A 20,676-nucleotide genomic window follows, 5' to 3' on the forward strand; every position below is an offset into this window, starting at 1 on the left:
TGGAACTTCAAGCTTTTACAAGGCTAAGGACACCATGAATATGACAAAATGGCAGCCTACAGAATCAGAAAAGATCTACACAAACCCTAAGTATGATAAAGGAATAATATCTGAAATATATAAAGAACTCAAGAAAATAGACCCCAAACCAAATAACCCAATTAAAAATTCAATTTCATTTTTCTTAATACTTCATAAATATCACTCTTGAAGTGTCTGCTCTTGCAATCTGATAATTTTAGTGTGGTTTCTCACACATCCATTGCTTTAGTAAGATTTTGCTTGTTTGATCTATTTTCTGAAAAGTGCTATCCTGAAATTCTGACAGAAAAATGTAGTTTCTTTTAGCCTACTGTTTTTTTGTTTTGTTTTGTTTTATTTTTTCATCTTTATTAACTTGGGTATTTCTTATTTACATTACAATTATTATTCCCTTTCCTGGTTTCCGGGCCAAAATCCCAATGACCCCTCCCCCTCCCCTTCTCTATGGGTATTCCCCTCTCCATCCTTCCCCCATTACCGCCCTCCCCCCAACAATCACGTTCACTAGGGGTTCAGTCTTGGCAGGACCAAGGACTTCCCCTTCCACTGGTGCTCTTACAAGGCTATTCATTGCTACCTATGAGATTCGAGCCCAGGGTCAGTCCAAGTATAGTCTTTGGGTAGTGGCTTGGTCCCTGGAAGGTCTGGTTGGTTGGTATTGTTGTTCAGATGGGGTCTCAAGCCCCTTCAAGCTCGTTCAGTCCTTTCTAAGATTCCTTCAACGGGGTCTTGTTCTCAGTTCAGTGGTTTGCTGCTGGCATTCACCTAAGTATTTGCTGTATTCTGGCTGTGTCTCTCAGGAGAGATCTACATCCTGTTCCTGTCAGCCTGCACTTCTTTGCTTCATCGACCTTATCTAGTTTGGTGGCTGTATATGTATAGGCCACATGTGGGACAGGCTCTGAATGGGTGTTCCTTCTGCCTGTGTTCTAAATTTTGCCTCCCTATTGCCTGCCAACGGTATTCTTGTTCCCCTTTTAAAGAAGGAGTGAAGCATTCGCATTTTGGTCATCCTTCTTGAGTTTCATGTGTTCTGTGCATCTAGGGTAATTCAAGCATTTGGGCTAATATCCACTTATCAATGAGTACAGACCATGTGTGTTTTTCTGTGATAGGGTTACGTCACTCAGGATGATATTTTCCAGTTCCATGCATTTGCCTATGAATTTCATTCTCTAACTTTTTTTTCTTTTTCTTTTTTTCGGAGCTGGGGACCGAACCCAGAGCCTTGCACTTGCTCGGCAAGCGCTCTACCACTGAGCTAAATCCCCAACTCCTGAATTTCATAAAGTCATTGTTTTTGATAGCTGAATAATATTCCATTTTGTAGATATACCACATTTTCTGTATCTATTCCTCTGTTGAAGGGCATCTGGATTCTTTCCAGCTTCTGGCTATTATAAATAAGGCAACTATGAACATGGTAGAACATGTATCTTTGTTATATGTTGTGGCATCGTTTGGGTATATGCCCAAGAGAGGTATAGCTGGGTCCTCATGTAGTACAATGTCAAATTTTCTGAGGAAATTCCAGACTGATTTCCAGAATGGTTGTACCAGTCTCCTATCAAACCAACAATGGAGGAGTGTTCCTCTTTCTCCACATCCGTCCCAGCATTTGCTGTCACCTGAGATTTTGATCTTAGCCATTCTCACTGGTGTGAGGTGAAATCTCAGGGTTGTTTTGATTTGCAATTCCCTTACGACTAAAGATGTTGAACGTTTCTTTAGGTGTTTCTTGGCCGTTCAGCCTTCCTCAGCTGTGAATTCTTTGTTTAGCTCTGAACCCCATTTTAATAGGGTTATTTGTTTCCCTGCAGTCTAACTTCTTGAGTTCTTTGTATATTTTGGATATAAGCCTTCTATCTGTTGTAGGATTGGTAAAGATCTTTTCCCAATCTGTTGGTTGTCATTTTGTCCTAACCACAGTGTCCTTTGCCTTACAGAAGCTTTGCAGTTTTATGAGATCCTATTTGTTGATTCATGATCATAGAGCATAAGCCATTGGTGTTTTGTTCAGGAAATTTTCTCCAGTGCCCACGTGTTCGAGATGCTTCCCCACTTTTTCTTCTATTAGTTTGAGTGTATCTGGTCTGATGTTGAGGTCCTTGATCCTCTGGGACTTAAGCTTTGTACAAGGTGATAAGCATGTATCGATCTGCATTCTTCTACATGCTGACACCCAGTTGAACCAGCACCATTTGCTGAAAATGCTATCTTTTTTCCATTGGATGGTTTTGGCTCCTTTGTCAAAAATCAAGTGACCATAAGTGTGTGGGTTCATTTCTGGGTCTTCAATTCTGTTCCATTGGTCTATCTGTCTGTCTCTGTACCAATGCCATGCAGTTTTTATCACTATTGCTCTGTAATACTGCTTGAGTTCAGGGTTAGTGATTTCCCCCAGAAGTCCTTTTATTGTTGAGGATAGTTTTAGCTATCCTGGGTTTTTTTGTTATTCCAGATGAAATTGTTCTGTCTAACTCTCTGAAGAATTGGATTGGTATTTTGATGGGGATTGCATTGAATCTGTAGATCACTTTTGGTAAAATGGCCATTTTTACTATATTAATCCTGCCAATCCATGAGCATGGGAGATCTTTCCATCTTCTGAGGTCTTCTTCAATTTCTTTCTTCAGAGGTTTGAAGTTCTTATTGTATAGATCTTTTACTTGCTTGGTTAATATCACACCGAGGGATTTTATATTATTTGGGACTATTATGAAGGGTGTCGTTTCCCTAATTTCTTTCTCGGCTTGTTTCTCTTTTGTGTAGAGGAAGGCTACTGATTTATTTCAGTTAATTTTATACCCAGCCACTTTGCTAAGGTGTTTATCAGGTTTAGTAGTTCTCTGGTGGAATTTTGGGATCACTTAAATATACTATCATATCTTCTGCAAATAGTGATATTTTGAATTCCTCTTTTCCAATATGTACCTATTGATCTCCTTTTGTTGTCTGATTGCACTGGCTAGAACTTCAAGAACTATATTGAATAAGTAGAGAGAGAGAGTGAGCAGCCTTGTCTAGTCCCTGATTTTAGTAGGATTGCTTCAAGTTACTCTCCATTTAGTTTAATGTTAGCTACTGGTTTGTTGTATATGGCTTTTACTATGTTTAGGTATGGGTCTTGGATTACTAGACTTTCCAGGACTTTTCTCATGAAGGGGTGTTGAATTTTGTCAAATGCTTTCTCAGCATCTAATGAAATGATCATGTGGTTTTTTCTTTCTGTTTGTTTACATAGTGAATTATGTTGATGTTTTTCCATATATTAAACTATCCCTGCATGCGTGTGATGAAGCCTTCTTGATCATGATGGATGATTGTTTTGATATGCTCTTGGATTTGGTTTCCAAGAATATTATTGAGCATTTTTCTGTCGATATTCATAAGGGAAATTGGTCTCAAGTTCTCTTTCTTTGTTGGGTCTTTGTGTGGTTTAGGTATAAGAGTAATTGTGGTTCATAGAAGGAATTCAGTAGCGCTCCATCTATTTCAGTTTTGTGGAATAGTTTGGATAGTATTGGTATGAGGTCTTCTATGAAGGTCTGATGGAATTCTGCACTGAGGCCATTTGGACCCGGACTCTTTTTGGTTGGGAGACCTTGAATAACTCCTTCTATTTCTTTAGGAGTGATGGGATTGTTCAAATGGTTTATCTGTTCCTGATTTAACTTCTGTACCTGGTATCTGTCTAAGAAATTGTCCATTTCCTGCAGATTTTCAAGTTTTGTTGAATATAGGCTTTTGTAGTAGAATCAGATGATTTTTTTAATTTCATCTGATTCTGTAGTTATGTCTCCCTTTTCATTTCTGGTTTTGTTGATTTGGACACACTCTCTGTGTCCTCTCATTAATCTAAGGGTTTATCTATCTTGTTGATTTTCTCAAAGACCCAACTTTTGGTTCTGTTGATTCTTTGTATAGTCCTTTTTTGTTTCTACTTGGTTGATTTGGCCTTGAGTTTGATTATTTCTTGCCTTCTACTCCTCCTGGGTGTATTTGCTTATTTTTGTTCTAGAGATTTTAAGTGTGCTGTCAACCTGCTGACATATGCTCTCTCCTGTTTCTTTCTGCAGGCACTCAGAGCTCTGAGTTTTCCTTTCAGCACAGCTTTCATTGTGTCCCATAAGTTTGGGTATGTTGTACCTTCATTTTCATTAAATTCTAAGAAGTCTTTAATTTGTTTATTTATTTCTTCCTTGACCAGGTTATCATTAAGTAGAACATTGTTCAACTTCCATGTATATGTGGGAGTTCTTCCCTTATTGTTGTTGAAGACCAACTTTAGCCTTTGGTGGTCTAATAAGATGCATGATATTATTTCTATCTTTCCGTATCTATTGAGGCCTGTTTTATGAACAGTTATATGGTCAATTTTGGAGAAAATACCATGAGGTGGTGAGAAGAAGGTATATCTTTTGTTTTAGGATAGAATGTTCAATAATAACTGTTAAGTCCATTTGGTTCATGACTTCCTTTAGTCTATGTCTCTGTTTGATTTCTGTTTCCATGATCTGTTTATTGATGAGAGTGGGGTGTTGAAATTTCCTAGTATTATTGTGTGAGGTTCAAGGTGTGCTTTGAGCTTTAGTAAGGTTTCTTTTATGTATGTATTGCCCTTGTATTTGGAGCATAGATATTAGGATTGTGAGTTCATCTTGATGGGTTTTTCCTTTGATGAATATGAAGTGTCCTTCCTTATCTTTTTTGATGACTTTTGGTTGAAAATCGATTTTATTCGATATTAGAATGGCTACTACAGTGTGCTTCTTCAGACCATTTGCTTGGAAAGTTTTTTTCCAGCCTTTCACTCTGAGGTAGTGTCTGTCTTTTTCTCTGGGGTGTGTTTCCTGTAGGCAGCCAAATGTTGGGTCCTCATTGCATATCCAGTTTGTTAATCTATGTCTTTTTTATTGGGGAGTTGAGTCCATTGATGTTGAGAGATATTAAAGAATAGTGATTGTTGCTTCCTGTTATAGTCGTTAATGGATGTGAGATTATGTTTGTGTGCTTTTCTTCTCTTTCTTTTGTTGCCAAGACGATTAGTTTCTTGCTTCTTCTAGGGTGTAGCTTGCCTCTTTATGATGGGCTTTACCATTTATTATCCTTTGTAGGGCTGGATTTGTAGAAAGATATTGTGTAAATTTGGTTTTGTCATGGAATATCTTAGTTTCTCCATCTATGTTAATTGAGAGTTTTGCTGAATACAGTAACGTTGGCTGGCATTTGTGTTCTCTTAGGGTCTGTATGACATTAGTCCAGGATCTTCTGGCTTTCATAGTCTTTGGTGAGAAGTCCAGTGTGATTCTGATAGGTCTGCTGTTATATGTTACTTGACCTTTTTCCCTAACTGCTTTTAATATTCTTTCTTTGTTTGGTGTACTTGGTATTTTGACTATTATGTGACCCGAGGAGTTTCTTTTCTGGTCCAATCTATTTGTAGTCTGTAGGCCTCTTGTATGTTTATGGGCATCTCTTTTTTTAGGTTAGGGAAGTTTTCTTCTATGATTTTGTTGAAGATATTTACTGGTCCTTTGAACTGGGAGTCTTCACTCTCTTCTGTACCTATTATCCTTTGGTTTATCTTCTCATTGAGTCCTGGATTTCCTGTATGTTTTGGAACAGTAGCTTTTTCCGTTTTACATTATCTTTGACAGTTGTGTCTATGATTTTTATAGAATCTTCTGCTCCTGAGATTCTCTCTTCTATCTCTTGTATTCTGTTGGTGATTCTTGTATCTATGACTTCTTGTCTCTTCCTTTCATTTTCTATATCCGGGGTTGTCTCCCTCTGTGCTTTCTTTATTGCTTCTATTTCCATTTTTAATTCCTTCAACTGTTTGTGTTTTCCTGGTATTTTTCAGGGATTTTTGTGATTTCTCTCTATAGGCTCCTACTTGTTTATTTATGTTTTCCTGCATTGCTCTAAGGGAGTTCTTTATATCTTTCTTGAAGTCCTCCATCATCATGTTCAAATGTGATTTAAAATCAAGATCTTGCTTTTCTGGTGTGTTTGGATATTCAGTGTTTGCTTTGGTGGGAGAATTGGGCTCCAATGATGCCATGTAGTCTTGTTTTCTGTTGCTTATGTTCCTGTGCTTGCCTCTCGTCATCAGGTTGTCTCTGGTGTTACCTTGTTCTGCTATTTCTGACAGTGGCTAAACCGTCCTATAAGCCTGTGTGTCAGGAATGCTGTAGACCTGTCTTCCTGTTTTCTTTCAGACAGTCATGGAAACAGAGTGTTCTGCTTTCAGGCGTGTAGTCTTTCCTGTCTACTGGTCTTCAGGTGTTCCTGTGGGCGTGTGTCCTGAGTCCACCAGGCAGGACGCTTGGAGCAGAAAAGTTGGTCTTACCTGTGGTCCCATGGCAGAAGTTGCCCCTGTGTGGCTGCTTTTGAGCTTTCTGTGAGGGCGGCAACCAGGAGGGCCTGCACTGCCTTTTCCCAGTGCCCCTGTGCACCAGGGTCACAGATGGCATTAGGTGTTTTCCTCTGGAGTCAGAAATGCAGGCAGAGTGTAGTCTCTTCTGGCTTCCCAGGCATGTCTGCCCCTCTGAAGGTTCAGCTCTCCTTCCCACAGGATTTGTGTGCAGGGAGCTGTAGACCAGGTCCCTTCAGCTCCACATGGTGTCTGGACCGCAGGGAACCTGCTGCTTGAATGCCCTAGCCTACATTTTTTGATGCAACTCCTACATTTTAACTTAGTTACCAACATACCTCTAGAAAAAGAAGTAAATGGGATTATACACTTTCATATTAGTTTGAAGTCAGATGGTGATTTGTGTGTTTTGGTATCCACACAATGCCTACTGAGCACTAAATGCTAAGTAAATAATGGAGTGGAATTGAACTGTTTAAAAAAAATTATACCATGAGAACTTTTTGTCAAACTAATGTGCAAAATGCTTTCCAAAAGAATAGAGAGAATTTCTCTCCCAGGTTGGAGAGACTTCTATATGACTACTGCTCTGCAGTCCATAAATGAATATAGAAATTATATCAATAATTGCAGGGGAAAATAAGACATTTCTGCTTTCATTGTTGGGGCAGAAGACATTTGAGTACCAATATGTGTTGATTCTGTCCCTATAGTGTACAATTTTCTTTATATTTATTTTTTTCTTACTTTGGAACTTAGTATTGGTCTCTCTGTGTGTGATTGTGTATGCATGTGCATGTGCATGTGTGTATGCATGTGGTGTTTCTGTGAGAAAGAGAAATGGGGAGAGGAGGGAGGGAAAAGGAGAGGGAGAGAATTAGTGGAAAACATTTATATTCAATTTAGCCATCTTGCAGTCCTCGTTTTCATTCTTTTTAAAGTTTTAATAATACTTTTATTATTTAATATTTGAAAGTTTCATGTTTTAATACAAAACATCTTGTAAGGGGGAGAGGAAAGTTTTATAAATCTCAGGTCATTTATCACAGAGAGCAGTCAGAGTAGGAAAGTAAAGGCAGAAAATGGAGCAGAAGTCATAGACTGATACTCTTCATGAGCTTGTTTTCCATGGCTTGCTCAACCTGCTCTCCTTATTTTTAAATTTTTATTCTTTAAACATTTTTACAGTCCAGTCTTCACCCCCCTCCCAGTCTGTCTCTTGTCCACTCCCCATCCCATACCTCCTCCCCCTGTCTCCAAGAGAATGTCTTCACCCTCCACCCCCAGCTCAACAGACCTCCCCACTTCCTGGGTCCTTAAATCTCTCAAGAGTTAGGTAAACCTTCTCTCACTAAGGCCAGACCAGGCAGTCCTCTGCTCTGTATGCGCAGGAGACTCATATCAGGTGGTATATGGCTGAGTGTCTGAGAGATCTCGAGGGTGTCAGTTGAGACTGCTGGTTTCCCCATGGGGCCACTTTCCTCCTCAGCTTCTTCCAGCTTTTCCCCAATTCAACCACAGAGTTCTCTGGCTTCTATTTATTGGTTAGGTCCTAGTATCTGTATCGACTCCTTCAGCTGCTTGCTGAGCCTCTCAGAGGGCAGCCATGCTAGGCTACTGTCTGCAAGCACACCACACCATCAATAACTATGCCAGGCCTCTGGGCCTCCCCTTGAGCTAAATCCCAATTTGGGCCTGTCACTGAACCTCCTTTCTCTTATGCTCTTCTTCAATTTTTTCCCTCCACCTTTCTCAGACAGGAACAATTCTGGGTCAGAGCTTTTGATTGTGGGATGACAAACCCATTCCTCCACTTGATGTTCTGTCCCTTCACTAGACTCTAGAAGTTCCCACTCTCTACTGTAGAATACTTTTCCCAAGGTTGCTTCCTTTGAGTCCTGAGAGTTTCTCACATCTCAAGTCTCCAGTACATTCTAGAGGGTCTCCTCACCTCCTGAGGTTGCTGGTTTGCATTCTTTCCTTTGGCCCTAAGGGCTTCGGTCATCTCCCCCCTCCACCAGCCAATACCTGATCATGTTTCCCACTTCACCTCCTTGTCTCCTTTTCTGTGCAAGTGACATTCTCCTTCTGCTCCCCATGACTGCTTTCTTTACCCTCCCAAGTGGGATTGAAGCATTCTCATTTGGGCCTTTTGGCTTGTTAACTTTCTTGAGTTCTGGAGATTATATACTTTTTAGGCTAATATCCACTTGTTGTTGAATATATACCATGCATGTCCTATTGGGTCTGAGTTACCTCACTGATGATATTTTCTAGTTCCATTCATTTGCCTGAAAATCTCATGGTATCCTCATTCTTAATAGTATTCCATTGTGTAAATGAACCATATTTCCTGTATCTATTCTTCAACTGTGTGACATCTGGTTTGTTTCTAGCTTCTAGAATCAAAAATAAGACCACTATGAACATAGTGGAACATGTGCCCCTGTGGCATAGTAGGGCATCTTTTAGGTATATGCCCAGGAGTGGGATAGCTGTGTCTTTAGGTAGATCTATTTCCAATTTTCTAAGGAACCTCCAAATTGATTTCCACAGTGATTTTACCAGTTAGCAATCCCACCAGCAATGGAGGAATGTTCCCCTTTCTCCACATCCCTGCTAGCATCTGCTGTCCCCTGATATTTTGTTCTTAGCTATTCTGATTGAATTGATGTGGAATCTCAGGGTGGTTTCAATTCTATTCCATTAATCTCCTTGACTGTCTCTGTACCAATACTATGCGTTTTTTTTATCACTACTGCTCTAAAGTATAGCTTGACGTCAGAGATGGTGAGTCCCCCAGAAGTTCTTTTATTGTTGAGGATAGTTTTCACTATCCTAGTGTTTTTGTTATTCCAAATGAATTTGCAATTTGCTTTTTCTAACTCTACAAAGAATTGAGTTGGAATTTTGATGGGGATTGCATTAAATCTGTAGATTGCTTTTGGCAAAATAGCTATTTATATAGATCTTTCACTTGCTTGGTTAGACTCATACCAAGATATTTTTTATTATATATTGTGGTAAGATTGACATTTTTACTCTGTTAAATGCTGATCCATGATTATGGGAGATATGTCCCTCTTCTGAGGTCTTCTTAATTTCTTTGTACAGAGACTTGAAGTTCTGGTCATACAGATCTTTCACTTGCTTGGTGAGAGTCACACCAAGATATTTTCTATTATTTGTGACTATTGTACAGGCTAACATTTCCCTACTTCTCAACCCTTTTATCCTTTGAGTAGAGGAAGGCTACTGATTTGTTTGAGTTAATTTCAGTCACTTTGCTGAAGTTGTTTATCAACTATAGGAGTTCTCTCATAAATTTTTGTGATCACTTACATATTCTATCATATAATCCACAAATAGTGATATCTTGACATTCTCCTTTCTAATTTGTATCCATTTGATCTCTCTTGTTGCCTAATTGCACTAGCTAGAATGTCAAATACTATATTGAATAAATAGGAGGAAACTGGGCAGCCTTGTCTTGTCCCTGATTTTAGAGGAATTGCTTCAAGTTTCACTCTATTTAGTTTGATGTTGGCTATTTGTTCTCTGAATATTCCTTTTATTATGTTCTGATGCTGGATGCTGTTGTGTGTCAATTTGACAGATGCTACAGTTATCACAGAGAAAGGAGCCTCTCTTGAGGAAAATGCCTCCATAAGATCCAACTACAAGACATTTTCTCAGTTTGTGATCAAAGGTGGGAGGGCACATTATGGATGGTACCATCCCTGGTCTGGTAGCCTTGGGTTCTATAAAAAAGAAAGCTGAGTGAGCCAGGCAAAGGAAGCCAGTAAGTAGCATCTGCCCACGGTCTCTGCATTAGCTCTTGCTTCTTGACCCACTTGAGTGCCAGTCCTGACTTCCTTTGCTGATGAACAGCAATATGGAATCATGAGCTCAATAAACACTTTCCTCCCCAACTTGCTTTTTGTTCGTAGGTTTGGTGCAGGAATAATAGCCCTGACTAAAAAAGGTATGGACCTTGAATTTCATTACTTTTATCATAAAGGGGTGTTGTATTTTTTTTCAAAGTCTTTTTCAGCATCTAATGAGATAGTCAGATATTTTCCCTTGAGTTTGTTTGTATAGTGGATTGCATTGATGAATTTCCATATATTTAAACATTTCTGCATCAATAGGATGAAAGGTACTTGATCATGGTGAATGATCATTTTGATGTGTTCTTGGATTCAGTTTGGAAGAAATTTATTGAGTATTTTGAGTCAATATTCATGAGAGATATTGGCCTGAAGTCTGAAGTTCTGTTTCTTTGTTGGTTCTTTATGTAGTTTATATAAGTGTAACAGTGGCTTCATAGAATGTGTTGGGTAATGTTCCTTCTGCTTCTATGCTGTGAAATAGTGTGAGAAGTATTGGTATTAGGTCTTATTTGAAGGTTTGATAGAATTCTGCACTAAAATCATCTGGTCATGGGCTTTTCAGTTGGAAGACTCTTAATGACTGCTTCTATATCATTAGGGGATTGGGGACAGTTTAAATAACGTGTCTGACCCTGGTATAAATTTGGTACCTGGTATCTGTCTAGAAAATCATCCATTTTATCTGGATTTTCCAGTTTTGTTGAATATAGCCTTTTGTAGAAGGATCTGATGATTTTTTTTTAATTTCTTCAGGTTCCTTTGTAATGTCTCCCCTTTGAGTTCTGATTTTGTTAATTTGGATACTGTCTCTGTGTCCTCTGATTAGTCTTGTTAAGGCTTGATCTCTGTTGTTGATTTTCTCAAAGAACCAGCTCCTGGTTTTGTTGATTCTTTGTGTAGTTCTTTTTGTTTCTACTTGGTTGATTTCAGCCCTGAGTTTGATTATTTCCTGCCTTCTACTCCTCTTGGGTGTATTTGCTTCTTTTTGTTCTAGAGCTTTTAAGTGTGCTGTCAACCTGCTGGTGTATCGTCTCTCCAGTTTCCTTTTGGAGGCACTCAGAGCTATGAGTTTTCCCTTAAGCACTGTTCTTGGGTGTATTTGCTGCTTTTTGTTCTAGAGCTTTCTGGTGTCTGTTAATCTGCTAGTGTAGGATCTTTCCTACACTATTTATTTATGGATGGACTCAGAGCTATCAGTTTTCCTCTTAGCACTGGTTTCATTGGGTCACACGAGTTGGGTATGTTCTGCTGAATGTCGGGTTGGGGGATGCGGTAAGGGGAGGCAGATGGGGGGAACACCCTTATTGGGGAGGAAGATGGGATAGGCAGCTTATAGACAGGAAACTGGGAAAGGGAATAACATTTGAAATGAAAATAAAGAAATATATCCAATTAAAAACAAAAGAGAAGTTTTTAATTTTTTTCTGTATTTCTTACCTGACGAAGTTTTCACTGAGTAAAGAGTTGTTCAGCTTTCATGTGTACATGGGCTTTCTGCTGTTTTGTTGTTAAGAAGATCAGCCTTTATCCATGGTGATCTGATAGGAAGTATCAGATTATTTCAATCTTCTTTTACTGGTTGAGGCTTTATTTGTGTCTGATTATATGGTCAATTTTGGAGAAAGTACCATGAGGTGCTGGAATGAATTTATATTCTTTTGTTTTAGTGTGACATGTTTTGTAGATATCTGTAAAGTCCAATTGTTTCACTACTTCTGTTAGCTTTACTGTGTTTCTTTACTTTCTGTTTCCATGATCTGTTCATTATTGAGGTTGGGGTGTTGATGTCTCCCACTACTATAATGTGATGTTCAATGTGTGTTGAGCTTTATAAAATAAATGTTTCTTTTAAAACGTGAGTGTCCTTGCACTTGGGACATATATGTTCAAGTTTGAGAGTTCATCTTCTTGGATTTTCCCTTTGGTGAATATGTAGTATCCTTCCCCATCTTTTTTTGATAACTTTAAGTAGAAAGTGTGTTTTATTGAATACTAGAATTGCTACTCCAGCTGGTTTCTTGGGACTATTTGCTTGGAAAAAAATTTCCAGCCTTTTTCTTTAAGATAGTATTTGTCTCTGTCACTGAAGTATACTTCTTGTATGCAGCAAAATCCTGGGTCCTGATAACATATCGAGTCTGTTAGCCTCTGTCTTTTTATTGGGGAATTAAGTTCATTGATGTTGAGAGATATTAATGACCAGTGATTACTGCTTCCTTTTACTTTTGCTATTAGAAGTGAGCTTATATTTGTGCTGTTCTATTCTTTTTGATTGTTGTGAGAAGATTAATTTCTTGCTTTTTCTTCGGTGTAGTTTCTTTCCTTGTATTGGACTTTTCTTTCTATTATCTTCTGTAGGGCTAGATTAGTAGAACAAGATTGTGTAAATGTGATTTTGTAATGGAATATCTTGGTTTCCCCACATATGGTGCTTGAGAGTTTTGCTGGTTATAGTAACCTTGTCTGGCATTTTGTTCTCTTATGGTCTGTATGACATTTATACAACATCTTCTGGCCTTTAGAGCAATAAGGGTGCGATGAACATAGTGGGGCATGTATCCTTATTATATTTTGGAGCATCTTTTGGGTATATGCCCAGGAGTGGTATAGCTGGATCTTCAGATAGCACTATGTCCAATTTTCTGAGGAACCTCCAGACTGATTTCCAGAGTGGTTATACCACCTTGCAATCCCACAAACAATGAAGAAGTGTTCCTTTTTCTCCACATCCTCATCAGCATCTGTTGTCACCTGAGTTTTCATTCATTTTGTTTTATTCTTGTTTGCTTATCTTTTTATTTAACCTTTCTTTTAAGAGAGAAAGACAGACAGAGAAAGAGACACAGAAAGAAAGAAGGAAAGAAAGAAAGAAAGAAAGAAAGAAAGAAAGAAAGAAGAAAGAAAGGAAGGGAGGGAGGAAGAAAGAAAGAAAGAGAAAGAGAGAGGCAGAGAAGGAGAGAGAAAGAGAGGGGGAAAAGGAAGAAAAGAGTAGAAAAAGAGACATAAAGACAGGCAGAGAAAGTATGGAGTTGGAAGGGTGGTGAAGTGGGGAGGACCTGAGGGTAGATAAAGGATCAGAGTCCAAAATCATGTATATTTTACAAAAGTAACAATATTTTCAATGAAAGTAAAATAAAAGAGATAAATTAAAGTATAAGAGAATTGGTCCTGGGTTTGGTCCCCAGCTCCGGAAAAAAAAAAGAGAGAGAGAGAATTGGTCCTAAGTACTAAGAAATATAACTGTAACTTTTGAAGTTGATGAAAATTATGACATGGGAGGTTGACCTAATAATAGTCAGTTGAAGTAGAGAGACAAATACAGAGAACACATTGACAAATTTATGTATGGACCTATTAAGTCTAACTAATACATGTTTACTGACCATCTCTTAGAAACATGTAATATATGTATTATCATTCTTTTAAATCATTAATAATAAAAATGATGATTCATTTGTTCATTCATTATAGCTGAATGAACAAATCCAACACATTGTATTTAATAAGAGATTTATAGACAGCTGAATGGTATAGTGTATTTCATATGGATGTTTTATGTTGACAGGTATTTAAATTCTTTGCTTTTACAGTTCCTAGAGTAACTATTAAAAACTTTAAAGCTTGCACTTCAGTTCAGGGAAGGCATTAATGACAATGAAATGCAAATTGTTAACTTGGCCCCTACAGGTAGGCAATTACCTCAGCTGGGTATGCAGTGTGCATTTCTCCCCTGAAACAAAGTATACTAGGAAGAGAGATTATTCACTCAACCCTTTCAGCATCCAGGTAGATGCTAATAGTGGATGAACACACCAAAGCTTTGATGCTGTCAGAGAATAAGTCAAAAGTACAGTGAACTGGTTCCAAAGATAAGCACATCAGGCTAGAGTGTACTGAGGCCTTGGAAAAAGGAGGATGAGTGTAAATCCCATGGCAGCAGCACCACACAGGATGAAAAAGCCAAATAGCTCATGAAAATTAATTGTGGATTAAAGATGAGGTAAGGCTGCCATGCATGCTACTTCAATAAATATCAATCCAACAGTAGAACAAATTATAGAATTGACATGAGACCTTTCCATATAGTATTGGACCATAACAACATTCCTGTTTTTGTTTTTTGTTTGTTTGTTTGTTTTTTGTACCTCCTTAGCCACCCAGGGTTGATAAATCAATGAGCACATACTTGGAATGCATGATAGCAACATTTAGAGGTCCTGCCCACCATTTGTAGTAAGTCTATTCCATCAGGTTAACTTTCCATTTCTTATATATTTATAAGTTCATTGTGAAAAAGTAAAGATGAATTAAATAGTTTACACAAAAATGCCAGGCATGAGTAGAAAAGGGAACTTCCAGAAGCCAAAAGATTGTTTGGTGAAAGTCCCAGTGAACAGATTGAGTTCACTATCTAAGAGTTATGGCACATTAAGAGCACCCAAGGCACTACAAACTTAAAGGCTGTTGCTATTGCACTGAGTTGCATGTGAGAGCTAGATGGTGAGTTCCTATCTCTGAAGACATCCCATGGTTGACCACAGGACATACAGAAATAAGGCTGGTACCTAACTTGATGATTTCTCTTTTCTGGTTAAATTTCATACTACTAGAAGTTACCATAAAAAGGTTCTGAGAGAAAGCTTTACTTATATATTACTGGTTGATTATGGTTCCTGGTTGCTACTGTAGTACCTCTAAGGCAGGTAATATGTATACAATGGTTCAATAGCACAGGAGAGATATGCATGCACTGAATTACTTTCTGACATCTGGTTACTCTAAGACAAGCCAAAAGTTAATAGTAGGTGAGAACAGAGACCCCACCGAAGAAGCAACTACTATTATTCTTTTAAGTACATGTGGTATGACTGTCAAATTGCATTCTAACAAATGTGCTCATGCCCCAGATTATAACTGCTGTCACTCTACTGAGCACTAAAATAATTTTTTTTCCAAAGAGAAGGTAACAACCAGTTAGCTCCTGAAAATGAGTGGAACACTGCTAAGATATACTTAGAAAACATCTGACATCTATTTTATCTTATAGAAGATTCAGGGAGAATTGAAAACAGTGTGTGTTACTTCATACATAACAAAGCAGTCATAAACTGAACAGGCATTAAATGAAAGAAGCTAAAGTGACTCATCTTGTGTTATGGGCTACCCTACAGTAAGATGAACTAGAAGACAAACTGAAAACCAGTATTGCCATCAGCAGGAGGAAATCGTATGCAGACAAGCACTGTGGTGCACGTCTCTGATTCCCAGGAGTACCCAGGAGTCAGTCACGGATTTCTGAGTTCAAGGATTACATCCTGAGACTCTGTCTCAGAGAAAGAGGGAATGGGAGGACAGGCTGTGTAACGGTTGCCTCTCCTCTCATCGAAGGCTTTAGAATGGGTTATGTGCAGAGATGTCCAGAGTGAAATTGAAAGAAAAATGTTTTTAAGAAATGAGTTTTTCTGTATAGCAAACCTTGGTTTCCTTTGTTGTTATTGACCCATACATTCTGGGTAATCAGGGAGTGACATATTTTTAAAGTCTGAGTCTTGGAATTCTTTCACATCATTATCAAGGGAGAGATGTTCTTAAAAAGTTACTGGTTTTTTTTCTTTTTTTTTCCCTTCTTTTTTTAAGGAAAAGAAGAAAACCAGTATTGGCTGACAAAATTTTAACATATTCTTTGAATAATTATCAGATGAAGAAGTATGCTAATTGTTACATAAGAGGAAAATACCACTAGAGACTGCAAACTCCTTGAAAAGTAGTTGTGTTGTGTGAAAATAACTGAAAATGAGATAATGATCCTCAGTGACTTGAATTCACAGTTGAATCCACAGTCTCAGCAGGGACTTACTCAATAACAATGATACCAGGAGACAGCTGAGTAGCTACAAAAGCAAAGTGACCTTGATCTTGTTACTGTGCAATGAATACTAGTTCAAGAAGGTAAGTTTTGAATTTTATGGGCAAATCTGGTTTACTATCTGGCCTTTGTCTTTGCAGAATACTTTATCCTTTGAAGAGGTATTAAAATTTATAAACTTTAGGGGGCATACAAGTCAAGAGGGAAAAGTCAATAATCTAGACCAAAAACTAGCTGAATTAATTTGTATTTCCACATTCAAATGCCTATAAATATCCAGGTAACCTCCATTGTTAAAAGGTTATTATTTATCTATTCACTGATGAATCCAGAAGCCAGTACAGGCAAATGAAGCCCCTATTTTTGAAGTGCTTTGAAGGCATACTGTTGGTATTGCCTTATGGAAATACATACTTTGCTTACTGACTCAATGTTCTAGTGTCACAACCACCAGATATTTTAGATGAAGAGAAGGTGTAATGTTAAAAATCCTGAGATAAAAGTGCATGTAGGCCTGCATTGTATGAGCCTGGGTAAACTTAAATATTTAGGTTGAATAATTACTCACAATGGTTCTTGGTAGACAACCATGTGATTTTATTCCATCATGCTCCAGTTAGAAAAAAAACCTGATTTCTTTCTAGTTTTCCAAGTTCTAATAAGAAAATTTGTCTCAGTGTAGCCATGCTTCACTAACAGACAATATGAACTATGTATTAAGATACCTGAATTTTGTGTATTAAGCAAAACCATCCTACTACATATGTCTCAAATTCGTATGTGCTCTTAATTTCATTCTGACTCTTTCATAAATAATAGTTACTTAAAAGTTAGATCAAGTTTAGCCTGTCTGCAGTTTATATCATCATTGTCAAATTCTTATGTAGTCTTAAGCCATTTATTAGTTATCAAACTAAATATTCTCAATGAAACAGAAATTGTAGGTGTAATTACAAATCAAAAACCTCTATGTTAAATTCTATGTTGTGTCCTGGTGCTTAGTGAACTATCAGTTAAAATTAGTCACGATTATATAATTCTGGTATTTTGTATTTTAATTGTTTGTGGTATTTATAATTTTGCTGTTTATATGTCTGAAGTTTTTAAAACTTTAGAAAAAAACACATAGGCATATTTACCATGTAAATTAAAAAATAAGAGATACATTATATGAAGGAAGGTTTCTAGTATTTGTGTTTATAATCATATAAGCAGGCTTCATATTGGCTCACAGAGACTGAAGCAGTAAACACCAGGACCTGCATGTGTCTGCAACATGGCCTCTGTGAACCTACAGATGTTAGCTTAGTGTTTTTGTTGGACTGTAATAGTAAAAGCATGTGTGTCTCTGGCTTTATTCCATGCTTTGAGACTCTTTTCTTCCTCCTGCCTTGTCCAGCGTCATTATGAACTCTTTTGTATTCTCTTACAGTAACTTATTTTTTCATGTGTGGTTGTTTCTTGGAAGCCTGCAACTTTTCAAGGAAAACAGAAAGTGAGTTGATCTGGGGGAGAAGGAAGGTGTGCCTGTGTGAGGGGCAATCTAGGAGGTACAAAGGAAGCAAAAATGGTGGTCAGAATGTATTGTATGAAAAAAGAAATTTATTTTCAATAAAATTATAATGAAGCAAGTCAAAAAACATATAAAAATAAATAAAATTATATTAACACATAAATTACATACCACATAAACACATAAATGTATGCATACCAAGAGACTTAAATAAAACTTTGTCTGATTTAACTGTTACATTCTCTTTAAATGATATATTTATTTGTGATATCTTCTTGTTTGTGTGAATGAAAATGATGCTACATAAATGAAAATACCTTTCCATAATGTCTCCATCATAGCCTTAATCTAGCAGCAGCTACACTGTCCCATGGCTTTCCAAGAGGATGGGAACCACACAACAGTGACAGAGTTCATTTTATTGGGCTTAACAGATGACCCAGTTCTTAGAGTTGTCCTCTTCACCATCATCCTGTGCATCTACCTGGTGACTGTGTCTGGGAACCTCAGCACCATCCTTCTCATCAGAGTCTCATCTCAGCTCCATCACCCCATGTACTTTTTTCTCAGCCACTTGGGTTCTGCTGATATAGGCTACTCATCTTCTGTCACACCCAATATGCTTGTTAGCTTCCTGGTGAAGAAAAATACCATTACCACCCTAGGGTGTGGCATCCAGCTTGGCTCAGGTGCTTTCTTTGGGACAGTTGAGTGCTTTGTTCTAGCTGCCATGGCTTATGATCGCTTTGTGGCAATCTGTAGTCCACTGCTTTATTCAACCAAAATGTCAACACAAGTCTGTGTCCAGTTGCTTGTAGTAGCATACATAAGTGGTTTTCTGAATGCTTCCTCCTTTACCCTTTCATTTTTTTCTTTCTTCTTTTGTGGACCAAATAGAATCAACCATTTTTTTTGTGATTTTACTCCTTTAGTTGAGCTCTCCTGTTCTGAGGACAGTGTCTTTATTATTCTTGTCACAATTTCTAGTGGTACTGTCATTGTGATCACAGTGCTTATCATAGCTGTCTCCTATATCTATATCCTCATCACCATTCTGAAGATGCGCTCCACTGGGAGCCGCCACAAGGCCTTCTCCACCTGCACCTCCCACCTCACAGCAGTCACTCTGTTCTATGGTACTGTCACACTCATCTACCTGATGCCCAAGTCTAGCTACTCTACGGACCAGAACAAGGTGGTGTCTGTGTTCTACATAGTGGTGATCCCCATGTTGAATCCACTCATCTATAGCCTCAGAAATAATGAAATTAAAGATGCTCTTAAGAGACATATAGGCAGGAAAACATGTTCATAGAGAAATCTGTTATGGGAAATATGCTATGGGATTGCTATAGCCAAAAAGTCTCTAAGATATAATAATATTAAAAGGAAAGTGAGTGTCTATGATTTAAGAAGTCTTCTGATGTTATTAGTGAATGAGAATCATGATATATATCAGAATACAATTTTCAAATTACCAAAAACATAACAGGGACATACTAAGTTACTTTAAATAAATAAAATGTTCTAATTAAGAATGTAAATTGAAACTTGTAAAATATTATCTGCTGAAAAGTTTAGATTTATTTTCATATTTAAAAAAAATCATCAATTCAAATAAGGATTGCTTCTTCTCCCAATGTTTTATGTGTTTGGTAAATATGGGTGCCCTAGTGCTGTTTTGAGGGTTAGTATCAGAGAGGCTAAACCTAGAGGGCAATTTTTACTGCATTAGAGACATGCCATAAAGGAGTTTTTGCACCCAGAATAATCTTTGTCTTTTCTCTTTATTGATCATAGATAGAGTGGTTTTGCTTTACCATACATTTCCTTTTTTTATTGGATTATTTTTTTTAAGTTACATTGCCCTTTTCTGGTGTCTCCTCTGCAAACTCCCTATCCTATCCTCATTCCGCCTGTTTCTATGAAGATGCTCCCAAACTCACCCACCCACTCTCACCTCCCCACCCACCCACCCACCCACTCGCTCCTGCTTCCCTGATCTGGCATTTCTCTATACTGAGGCATCTAGCCTTCAGAGGACCAAGGGCCTCTCCTCACATTGAGGCCAGATAAGGCCATCCTCTGCTACATACATAGCTGATGCTTGGATATTTCCATGTATACTTTTTGGTTGGTGGTTTAGTCCCTAGGAGCTTTGGAGCATGTGGTTGGTTGATATTGTTTTTCTTCCTATGGGTTGCAAACCCCTTAAGCTTTTGCAGTCCTTTCTCTAACTCCTCCATTGGGGACCCCATGCTCAGTCCAATGTTTGGCTGCAAGCATCTGCCTCTGCATTTGTCAGACTCTGGCAGAGCTTCTCAGGAGACAGCTATATCAGGCTCCTGTCAGCAAACGCTTCTTGGCATTGACAATAGTGTCTGGTTTTAGTGGCCGTATATGTGATGGATCCCCAGGTGGATCCCTGGGCTATCATGATTGATCTCTGAAAGACCCAACAAGCAGCTGAGTCAGATGCAGATATTTACACCAGTCCAATGGACAGAAGCTGCTGCCCCCTGCACTTAAATTATGGAAAATTGGAAGAAACTGAGGAAGAGGGTAGCTCTGTAGGAGGACCAGCAGTCTCAACTAACATGGACCCCTAAGATTTCTCAGATACTGGACCATCAACCAGGCAGCATATATCAGCTGATATGAGGCCCCCAACACATATACAGCAGATGAATGCCCTGTCTGTGTTTAGTCAGAGAAGATGCACCTAACCCTCAAGAGACTGGAGGCCCCAGGGAGTTGGGAGCTCTAGAAGGGCTGGTGGTAGAGGATAAGGGGTGGAGACGTCCTCATGGAGACAGGGGGTGGGATTATGGGATGGACAGGGGGATAAATTAAAAAAGAGAAGACTATGAACCACAGGCAGAATGAATTGAGTTTTCTATATATATTTACTCTGTACAGTACGCTGTATACTATATGTTAAGACTGACAATAAAGTGAAGAGCATGTGTTCATTTGGGAGATG

At 38.3% G+C, this 20,676-nt stretch overlaps 1 protein-coding gene across 1 annotated transcript; it reads left to right on the forward strand.

Annotated features, from left to right (window-relative positions):
- Nucleotides 1-18,063: 18,063 nt before the first annotated feature.
- On the forward strand, nucleotides 18,064-19,008 carry Or5p78c (olfactory receptor family 5 subfamily P member 78C). The gene has a single exon (NM_001000733.1). It carries the CDS (start codon nucleotides 18,064-18,066, stop codon nucleotides 19,006-19,008), a length of 945 nt encoding a protein of 314 aa, NP_001000733.1.
- Nucleotides 19,009-20,676: the final 1,668 nt, after the last annotated feature.

Source organism: Rattus norvegicus, chromosome 1 (assembly GCF_036323735.1).
Source record: "Rattus norvegicus strain BN/NHsdMcwi chromosome 1, GRCr8, whole genome shotgun sequence".
NCBI classification, from domain to species: Eukaryota; Metazoa; Chordata; class Mammalia; order Rodentia; family Muridae; genus Rattus; species Rattus norvegicus.